The 11,490-nt window shown below is 38.4% G+C and overlaps 1 protein-coding gene across 1 annotated transcript in view; it reads left to right on the forward strand.

The window, feature by feature from the left end:
• The window catches only part of EIF2A (eukaryotic translation initiation factor 2A), a 32,603-nt gene extending 30,502 nt beyond the window's left edge, over positions 1-2,101 (forward strand). Inside the window, exons 13-14 of the mRNA XM_026015736.2 lie at positions 874-939; positions 1,707-2,101. Of these exons, the coding sequence (XP_025871521.1) occupies positions 874-939; positions 1,707-1,772 (132 nt within the window). The 3' untranslated portion in view covers positions 1,773-2,101. The remainder of the gene's footprint in view (positions 1-873; positions 940-1,706) is intronic.
• The last annotated feature ends 9,389 nt before the right edge of the window (positions 2,102-11,490 follow it).

Here is an 11,490-nt window from a genome sequence, read left to right on the forward strand (position 1 = left end):
TATTGCTTTCTCACTATGAAATACTATAATTTGGGAATGGCACTGATTTTAGTTCTATTTACAAATGTCTAACAGCGGGATCCCTGGGTGGCGCAGCGGTTTGGCGCCTACCTTTGGCCCAGGGCGCGATCCTGGAGACTCGGGATCGAATCCCACGTCGGGCTCTCGGTGCATGGAGCCTGCTTCTCCCTCTGCCTGTGTCTCTGCCTCTCTCTCTCTCTCACTGTGTGCCTATCATAAATAAATAAAATAAAATTAAAAAATATATATATATAAAAAACAAATGTCTAACAGCTATTATTAGTCTTTATTATTGATTTTCGGAGTCATAAGAAATGATCGTTAGTACAGAGCTATGCTGAACACTTTGATACTCAGTATTTCATCAGACATTTGTCAGATAGGTAGGAACAGATATTTATCCCTTAAAGATGAAGAAATGGAGACAAAAAAAGTTTATTAATTTGTCATATTGCATCCAGTTTGCAATGATGGCCCTGAGGTAAAACCAGGTTTCTAGAGCCTTCCCAGGCTGCCAAAGATGTTGTCTAGGTACAGTGAAGTGCTGGAATAAATGGTGAAGTTGGTGATATATTTCATACACATACATGTACATATAGAATATCATTACTTTAAAGCTTGAAAACTTTTTTGCCAAATCCCATGTTCTTAGCATATTTAATTTTACACTTAAATTAAAAAACAAAAAATTTTACCTTAGCATTTTAACAGGCTGTCCTTGATGCAAAGGTAAGATGGTTAATTCTCCTCATTTTTCCCATTTGTGTGATTGAGCCGTTACTAACAAAATTTGCATTCTGAAATTACTTACTCTTCCTTCCTCTTGACTCATGACATATTTGACATTCGCAGAAACTGAAAGCTATCGAGCAACTGAAAGAACAAGCAGCAGCTGGAAAACAGCTAGAAAAAAATCAGGTAATTTTTATACATTTTATTTGTTCATATAATCACTACTACTTTTCTTTTTATTATAAACAATTGTTTAATCAAGTGGGAGAGTACATACATTTAAACACTTCTTTTGAAAACCATATGCCATATGTTAGGTAAAATGTAAAGTGTAAAATGTTTTTACACTTAAACAGTTGAGGATGGGGAAGATAAGATGACCATTGCTACTAAAATTCAAGGCAGGGCAGCCTGGGTGGCTCAGCGGTTTAGCGCCACCTTCAGCCCAGGGCGTGATGCTGGAGACCCGGGATCGAGTCCCACATCGGGCCCCTTGCGTGGAGCCTGCTTCTCCCTCTGCCTGTCTCTCTGCCTCTCTCTCTCTCTTTGTATCTCTCATAAATAAATTAATAAAATCTTAAAAATAAAATAAAATTCAAGGCAGTTTATTAAAATCGATAAACCTAGGATTCTCTTCCTTGTATCTCAGAGTGCACTGCCCTGCTTGCTTGCACCTTTCTCTCCTTCTAAGGGAAGCCCAAATGTAGAAAGAATTTATTGGACCTTCTGTGTTGCCTTATGACAGTACCCATCTTTTTCCCCCCTGCTTCATTACCAAGAAACAAATCAGAGCTTGTTTCTCTGTATTTGTAAATTGTATTTTCTGGTAGACCTATTATTAAAGTATCAGAAATTCTCTCTTTACAAATTTTTTCTGCTTTGCCATTTTAGCTATAGATCCAACAATTATTTCATTTCCTGTTTAATAACTTGGTTGTTTTAAACTTTTCTAGTTGGAGAAAATTCAAAAAGAGAAAGCCCTTCTCCAGGAGCTGGAAGATTTGGAATTGGGTATTTAAAGATTCACAGAAACCAAGTTGTTTCCAGAAACCAGTGCAGACACATTTTCTGTTAAACACATTGGTGTACATGAAATATCCATGTGCCCACATTGAATGCTCATCTGTAATTTTAACCATTTAGCCAAGATTCTGCATATATGCAAAATTATTTAATAATGTCTATTAAATTGATGTTTACATTCTGCATCCTGTACCATGTCCACACATGATATAGAAAAGAAATACATGAACTTTTTAATAAGTTTGACCGATGGAAAGGCAGTGTCATTGTTTTTTAGTAGGGGACAGTATTTACCACATATGTAAATAAAAGCATTTAAATCTAATCGTTGTTGGCTTTGTTATAAGTTCCTAGGTTAACAAGTCTTTTATTTATTAATAAGACAATTTTGGGAAATTTTTCCTTTGACTATATAATAGGGCTTTTATTTTTTATCCTAAAGTATTGTCCAAATTTTAAAGAAAAGCCTTAAAAATCTGATCCTCTAAATGTATTAAATCGATTATATCATTTGTAGTATTTGAAATAGTTTTTCTGATTAGTTCTAAAGTAAATATGGACTTTAAAGATAAGAATGGTAAAACAGGGATCCCTGGGTGGCGCAGTGGTTTGGTGCCTGCCTTTGGCCCAGGGCACGATCCTGGAGACCCAGGATCGAATCCCACGTCGAGCTCCCAGTGCATGGAGCCTGCTTCTCCCTCTGCCTGTGTCTCTGCCTCTCTCTCTCTCTCTCTCTCTCTCTCTCTGTGTGTGTGTGTGTGTGTATGTGAGACTGTCATTAAAAAAAAAAAAAAAATTTTAAAAAAGAATGGTAAAACATTTTATTTTGATATTTCAAATAATTTAGTGATTTAAGGATGAAGTAATTATTTTTGAAACATGAATTATTATTTTGCTATATTCGAGTCTTGATTATTTTGATTGTTTATTCATATGATGAAAAAAGATGTAATGATAATGCAAGCACTGACCTATGAAAATTATAGTTTTAGAGTCTATTACAATGAAATTTTTTTTATCAGATTTACATTTGAAGTCACTTTTTTTTTTTTTTTTTTTTTAAAGTTAGATTAAGTAATTTGTACACCCAGTTTGGGGCTTGAACTCATGAGTCACATGCTCTCCAGACTGAGCCAGTCTGGCACCCTAACATTTGAAACTTTTATTTCATTTGCATTGATACAGGTTTTCATTTGCCAGAGGTAATCGTTAAACTGATTGGTAAAGAATCCAGCACTTTGAGAGACAAAAACAGATAACTGAGTTTACTGACCCCCTAGAGTTTCTACTAAGATTTGATAATTTGTTACAATTGAGTGATATTTTAAATGTTTTGTGTGTGGAGTGTATGTGTGTAGGTGTGTGCATATGGGAGTGTGTATGTGTGTGCTTGCACACATAACTGCTTTCAACATTAATTCATTTCTGATAATAGAAACTTAAGCAGATAGATTACTTTTATGATTTATTACCTTAAAAATTGTTTTTCTAACAAATATCAAATTGTAATGTTTTTTGCCCTGGCAGCCAAACAATTTTTTAAAAATATTAATTACTCATTTATAGCAGAGTTTATAGTAAACATTAATTATTATCTTTAAAATGTCTATCTCAGAGATAGTACCATTGATTTTTGTTTTAGTCAGATGCATTTAAATTGTTCCAGGCTAACTGTTCCTACCAAAATTCTTGGGCTCATTTTTTTTTTTTTTTTTTTTTTGGAGATGTCCTTATTTCTGTAATCATTTAGTCCATTCAACTTTTTCCAAAAAAATGTTTCATTTCTGAGCATATGTCATAAAAAATCACTGATGTGTTCTTTGACTACCTACTTTGTTTGATTTTTATTTTAAACATATTATCCTCTGGCATTAAGGGTAAGGTGATAGGAAAAAAAGGGTAAAGTGATGAAAATCTGCTTGAAAATGAAATTTTAAATACCCTGCTGTGTATTCATTATAAAGGAAAATCTGTAAATCTTGGATTCTCATTAAAAAAGTCTCCCTTGCTCAATGATCTTGAAAATGTATTTGGTATTTACCATAAGCATCTTTGAAGGGCATTGTAATCTTGAGGAGAGGCACTTAAGTAAACAAAAAGGCTCTCCTTATCTTTCATGAGTTAAGCAAGCTTCCCAATGAGGGAAGAGAAAAAGAGCAAAACCCAACTCTATCATTTGAAAAAAAGAAATTATTTTCTTAGAAAAGAAATAAAGGGATAATTTGTGTCAAAACATGCTGTGTATTTTGAGAAAAAATAAACTACTGAAGATTTTCAAACTAACACCATAGTTTCTATGGGTACATTTAAGCATATAAACTTAATAGAAAAAGTTCGGTGAGGCCGTACACTAAATGGATGACATTGACTACAGTGGAGGGTGGTCAAAAGGAATGTTAGCCTTACTTGTTATGTTTAATTTTTTCGTATAAAGGAGATTATGGTTTTGTACAGTATAAAAATCATAATAAACTGAGACTGGACTTCAGAATAAGAAATTGTTTTCTTGCAGATACACTTTTCACTTCTAAGATAAGGACTCAGTGTTACCGCGATTGGGTGAAGTTCATTTACTCTTCGGAATATATCTCCTGATATCTGAGGTAGCATGAGAGGGAAATAAATGTCTGCAAAAATGTGTGATATTTATAACTGAAAGTTTTTAGTAGTGGGATGGAATGCCATGCAGGCTTAAAAAAAAAAAAAAGATCCTGTAGACCAGGGCTTAGCAATGACAGCACTTGAGCTAAATCCTGTGCAGCACAGCATAGTTCTTGCATTTTTAACTGTTTGAGAGATCAAAAGATTATTTGGTGACACATGAAAATTATATGAAATTCAGATTCTGTGTCTTTAAAGTTTTATTAGAATACAGCTATACCTGTTTTTATGCTTCAACAGCAGTGGAGTAGTTGCAACAGACTATGTAGCTTGGAAAGTCTAAAACGGGTCTGGAGCTGACCAGCTGAGATTAGGTGTACACACCCAGGGACGCAAGATGGCCTAAATTCTTTTTTTTTTTTTTCTTTTTCTTTTTTTTTTTTTTCAGAAATAAGGCAGGGACGCTTGAGTGGCTCAGCGGTAGAGCATCTGCCTTCGGCTTAGGACGTGATCCCACGGTCCCGGGATCAAGTCCCACGTCAGGCTTCCTGCATGGGGCCTGCTTCTCCCTCTGCCTGTGTCTCTGCCTGCCTTCTGTGTCTCTCATGAATAAATAGATAAAATCTTTAAAAAATAAATAAATAAGGCAATGGGCCCGATTGATTTTGAGGAGGATTGAACCATTTAAGCTATTGTTGAAAAGATTGATAAAAAGGAGTTCGTGGGCCACTAGCCCACTTCAGAGAAACTGTTGTATTACTTTTTTTTTTTTAACTAAATACTTGCAGAATTTATACCCTTTGGCAAGTAAAAGTTAATAGCCTAGTCCTGCTGAGCTGGTCTGTAACCCCTCCATATGAGGCCCCGGCAGCCAGGCAGTATTACCACTTTCCAGGGACAGCTTAGCCCCGCAGAGTCAGTAGGGTGGGTGTCAGGCATGGAAAGACTGCTCCAGTTGTAAGGACCTATTTACTTACAGTAGAAAGCTTTTTAATGCAGGGCTGACCACCTACTCTAATTAGCTGCTCAGTTTGCTTTTTCATAGACATTGCTCCCCTTTCTATTGCTCTGCTTGGTTCCTGGAACCTCTCTGAGGCTTGACCAGCTTCTATCTTTAATTCACCTTTTGCTTGGTATTTTGTGGAGATGATAGGTAAGCCAATTAGTATGATTCCACCTACTTCCAGACTTTTTACTGTTTCTAGACCACTGCCTTCTTTCCAGTGTTACCATAGATTTATTGCTTGTGCCACTTTCCTGGCATTTCTCTAAGATCCTGAGATAGGAGACCGCCAAATCCATATGCTCGTTTTGCTGTCTTAAATTAGGAGTGAGAAAAACACGCCTCTAAGAGTTTATCTATGTAACCATATTTTAAGTGAATTTGAAAATTAAAAACCTTTTGTTTTACACAGACAATTCCTGATACGGCCACTAGAGGGTTCCAGAAATCAGAGCACTGTGTATGGAAATTAAAGAATCAGAAATTTTACAACATAATCTGGAAAATATGTTCACTCACTTAAAAGTTACCAGACTAGTTTGCTGTTCTTCTTTCATTGCCAAGTTCCTTGAATTAATCCCTTTTACCTCTTGCCATCAGACTTATTTCTACCTTTCTCCTGATTCTGTCAGTTATCTATTGGCCACAAATGAATCCTATTCCAAGAGGCTACTTGTAGGTCAAATGTTTACAGAATGGGATGTGTTTTCCCAGAGAGGTAATAATGTAACTAGTTATTGGTGCTCAGGTGAGCCCATAAGGGCTTTAAAGGAAGAACTGTGTATACATTCTTTAAGGCAGTTTAAAATTAATTTTTAAAAACTAGTGCCAGAATAAGAAATATATATAAACAGAATGAGAGTTCCTTTAGAAAGTTTGAATGCGGGCAGCCCGGGTGGCTCAGCGGTTGGCGCCACCTTCGGCCCAGGGTGTGATCCTGGAGTCCTGGGATCAAGTCCCACGTCTGGCTCTCTGCATGGGGCTTGCTTCTCCCTCTGCCTATGTCTCTGCCTCTCTCTCTGTGTGTGTGTGTGTCTCTCGTGATTAAATAAACAAAATTTTTTTAAAAAGTTTGAATGCCACTATTTTAAGAAAGCAGATTTTTTTTTTTTTTGGAAAGCAAATTTAAATGAAGGAAAAAAATAATTTTTAAGATTATTGCTAAGGATGATTTTGGTCATTTTTGTGTGCTTTACTCGTGTTTTACTATATACATACAAACGTACCTTCTCTTTTCCTCGATACAAATTTTCACTAATTCTTAAATTTAATTACAACTGAGATAATTACCAGATTATCTATTCATTTGCAAATGAAGGAAAGAGATTTTTTTTTCCCCCTAAGATCACTAAGCAAAAAATGGAAGCAGTAGGGAAAGAAAAAGGTATTACAAAGATACACAGGAGACACACAGAGGAAGAGAGAAAGCAAGGGAGAAGTGAAAGGGAAGACGCTGGAATTGGGTCAGAGGCATCACACCCAAGCAACCTCTCCGTTGCTTATTTGAGCTGGAGAGGGATGGAGGGATGGTGAGCATACTTGGGAGAAGAAATAGGTACTAGGTAACCCTGAGATAGTTCCAGATCAAACACTATATGACTTGAGAATACCTTCAGAAATCCCTTAGGAATTTAGTTCCTTTTCAAAGAAAAGGGAGCTGCATTTTTAGAGTCCTGGTAAACCTAACCAAAGAAGAGCTGCTTACATCTCCACTCTGAGGCAAAATTACTCCTACGCAGTTTTGTTTTTCTGTGTTCAACTGAAGCTAAACAGGCCAGATCCTAGAATTTTGATATCACCAGACAAAATCTTTTATTGTGCCTGACCTGATTTGTTTTTGCCTCCCTCCTCACCACCTTGGTCATCTAATACCCACTTAGGGAAGCTGACTGAAGTCTCTGGCTTGTGCTTCTTCCCCCAAACCCCTGAGTGTATCATGGAGACAATCCATGCGTATTTATTGATGAAATAATATGTTGGGTTTTGTTTTGTTTTGTTTTAAGATTTTATTTATTTGAGAGAGAGCAAGGAGAGCACGCCAGCACAAATGGGGGCAGGGGGAGAAGCAGGCTCCCTGTTGAGCTGGGATCCCGACATGGGGCATGATCCCAGGGATCATGACTGGAGCCAAAGGCAGACACTTAACCAACTGTGCCATCCAGGCGCCCTATAATAATATGTTTGGATCATAAGCAGACGTTTGCCTTTTACACAGGCAATGAAAGAGTTTGGTAATGATGGTAGAGAAGTGATACACCTTGGGCATAGAAGTAATGGCCCCAGTGCAAAATAAAAATGTGGAGTTTCTTGGTTCAAAAATAAGAATTTCAAGATGGTGAAGGCAAAACATTAATAAGCCGAGTGCAGACACTCCCCCCGTTTTAAAGTAAACTCTGCCCCCAAGGTGGGACCAACTCATGATCCCAAGATCAAGAGGCACGTGCTCTACCGACTAAGCCAGCCAGGTGCCCAGTGTGCCGGCCCTTCTAAGCACGGATTCCTGTGAAATAGACTCATACCCATGAAGCCAGCCTTGCACAGAAGCTACTGGAATTCCATCTAATCTAAAGAGTCTACTTTGGGGGATGTCTGGGTGGCTCAATGGTTAAGCATCTGCCTTCAGCCCATGGAGTCCCAGGATCAAGTCCTGCATCCGGCTCCCTGCATGGAGCCTGCTTTCCCTCTGCCTATGTCTCTGCCTCTCTCTCATGAATCTCATGAATAAACAAATAATCTTAAAAAAAAAAAAAAAAGTCTACTTTGTTTTATAGACATCCTCTTGCTCCCTGGAGGAGGAAGTGATAGTGTCTGACCCTAACAAGACTGCCACGGTATCTGGGTTGGCAGCTTCTGAGGAAAGGAAGATTTTTTTTTCTTCTTTTTTTACTTTTTTAGAGCAGTTTTAGGTTCGCAGCAAAACTGAGCCGAAGGTAAAGAGATTTCCCATATATTCCCTGCCCCCTGCACATGCATAGCCTCCCCCATTGTCAACGTCCCCACCAGCACGGTACGTTTGTCACAGTTGATGAATGCATCGGCACATCATCACCCCAAATCTATAGTTTAATGAGGCTTCATGACATACAACACTCTTGACGTACATTCTGTGGGTTTGGACAAATGTGTAATGACGTGTATCCAGCATAGTATCATATGGAGCCATGTGGCTGTCCTAAAAGTCCTCTGCTCTCCCTATTCATCATCCTGCTCCCACCACTGACAATCACCATCTTACCTGTCTTCATACTTTTCCCTTTTCCAGAAAGTCCCACAGCTGGGAAGAACGTAGAGGCAAAATAAGTTACAACTCACAGATTCAAATGAAAAGACATAGATTGAGGCCCTGAAGATGAGAGGGAACCCAAGTAGTTTGAGGTCTAGAACCGTCCTCAGGTTTCTTTCATCAGAATTAATCAGCTTCAGTAGTTTTTGGCTTTGGACATTGCACAGCTCTGGCTGGGGAAGCTTTGGGGCATCTTAATTGACAAGACTGTGTGCAATGGGGGTCAAAACTAGTCCCCTGAAGAGAAACTGAAGCACTTTTACCAGAAGAGGAGTCAATTTTGTGGAGCATTTCAACAGCATAGATCTGCTGCCTCTGCTTGCTGGACACCATGCCCTCCCCTGGCACACTGAGGCTATTCCACTGACACTGGGGTCTCTGTCAGAATCCGGGCACGCTTAGTTTATCACAACCCTGATGTGCTTGCTGGGGCCCTTAAGGTGCCATAGTTTGTGTCTCTGGATAAGATGGAGAATATCTCTCATCTCTTCACGGTATATTCTTTCGTTGGAAGATGGTTGTTGAAAAATGTGCTTCTGAGGTTCCAATGTTGTGCCTCATTTTTAGACTTTCAGACCTGTCCATCTTTTTAGCCCCGTTGGGAGGAGGATTCGGTCTGCCAGCCACACCCTACACATCTGAGCACCAGCAGTGGAAACCTTCTAGGTTTAATGAGACTCCCCACTTACATTTTTTGTACATTTTTTAAAAAGATTTATTTATTTGAGAGAGAAAGTTGGGGGAAGTGGCAGAGGGAGAGAGAGTCTCAAGCAAATTCCACGCTGAGCACAGAGCCCAATGTGGCGCTTGATCTCATGACCCTGAGAACACAACCTGAGCCAAAACCAAGAGTTGGACCCCACCACCCAGGCAGCCTAAGATTTTATTTTCAAGTAATCTCTACACCCAATGTAGGACTCGAACTCACAACCCCCAGATCAAGAGTCACATGCTCTTCCAACTGAGCCAGCCAGGTGCTCCTATTTTGCATATCTCATTGGTCCCACTTGAAACATATTCTTTACCCAATCATGACCTTCTTTAAGACCAAGAACCTCACAAGTCTCATTATTCCTTGTGCCCTAGTTTTGAACTATGCCCGGTGGTTTGCAGTAACTGTTCTGTGTTAACTTTCTCTGGGAGTTGTATAGGACTCCCATCTTCCAGACATCTGTTACTTCAATCTTACCCACAGTTACTAATCCATCTTCTGAAGATAGTGCTTTGATAACACCACCAATCTCTAATGGCTCCCATTTTTTTATAGGAAAAAAAAATTCAAACTGCTTAGCCCTGCATTTAAGACCTTCCACAATCTTCCCTACCTACATTCCAATTCTGGCTTCTCATTCATTTCTTTTGTTTTGTTTTTTCTTTTTTTTAAGGTTTTATTTATTTATTGGAGCGAGAGAGAACATGAGCTGGAGGAGGGGCAGATGGAGAGGGAGAGGCATACTCCCAAGTGAGCAGGGAGCCCGATGCTGGGCTCGATCCTGGGACTGCAAGATCACGATCCGAGCCAAAGGCAGATGCTTAACTGACTGAACCACCTCGACACCCCCTTCCTATTCATTTCTTAGAGGATATAAGTAAAAATAATATAGGTAGAGACCTTAACAGCACCTTGTATACAGTAGACGCTGGATTAAGTAGTAGCTTGATAGTGTTTGTTTTCATTTTGTTCTCATTGTTACTATTACAAGAACTGCTTGGTCACCTGGGCTACATGGATAAGTGAGTCTCTGCCCTTGCCAGGCTCAGCTAAGAGCAGAAGAGGCTGACAGAGTAATAACTGGTTACAATGAAATACGGTGACTAAGTGGTGCGGTCTGTTCTGAGTGCTTAAGGGCCACAGAACAGGAAGGCTGCAGGAAGACCTCACTGAAGAAATGGTGAATTTGCCTTGAAGCATTAGTAGAAAGGCTTGTAGTTTTCTTTGTAGAGGTTTGCACATTTCATTTAGATTTATTCTAGAAAATATTGTTGTGAGACCTTTTTTGAAACTACAGTTTCCAACTATTGATGAAAGATAACTACTGAATTTTGTAAATTGAACTCGTATTTAGCAACCTTTCTGGACACAAAGATTGTAGGTTCTTTTTTGGTTTTCGAAGTATATAATTATGTTGTTTACAAACAGTGGCAGTTTTCTTTGTAGTTCTTGCATGTTCAAATTCTTTTTCTTATCCTAGTACAGTTGCTAGGTACAGTGCACAATTGTACAATTCAGCATAATGCTGGACAGGAGCACTATATGTGGGTATACTTGACCTGTTTCTGACCAAACTGGGAATTTCTTGGGATTCTAATGTTTCAAGTTAATTATGATGTCTGCATTGTTTGTTAGATACCTTTTACCAGGTTAAGGAAATTTCCTTCTAGGTCATCAAGAATTTTTATAATAAATTAGTTGAATTTTCTCAAATTCAGTGGAAATGATCATACATCTTCTCTAATTTATTATTGCTAAGGATTCCAATAGGTTTCTTAATTTGAAAAATTCTTGTACTCTTATCCACTTCTTCATGATGTATTTCTTAACACATTAACTCAAATCTATTTCCTTTTTCCTCTGCAAACTTCCATTCCCATTGACACCAATATAATCACTCACTTGCTTCATCCCACCCTACAAGCAAGTCTCAGAATAACAATACAAACAAAATATATCACCAGCAGTGTGATTCCTGAAAAGTTTTGATTTGGGTTTTGCAGTTCCTCTTGTCCTATGATATATAAAATTTGTATTAGTCACTTACAGTCTAAGTGAATTGAAATGAACAGCTGTGGAATGTTTCCAGACTCTTGCTGCATCATTAAATTAGAA

Source organism: Vulpes vulpes, chromosome 11, assembly GCF_048418805.1.
Source record: "Vulpes vulpes isolate BD-2025 chromosome 11, VulVul3, whole genome shotgun sequence".
Lineage (NCBI taxonomy): Eukaryota > Metazoa > Chordata > Mammalia > Carnivora > Canidae > Vulpes > Vulpes vulpes.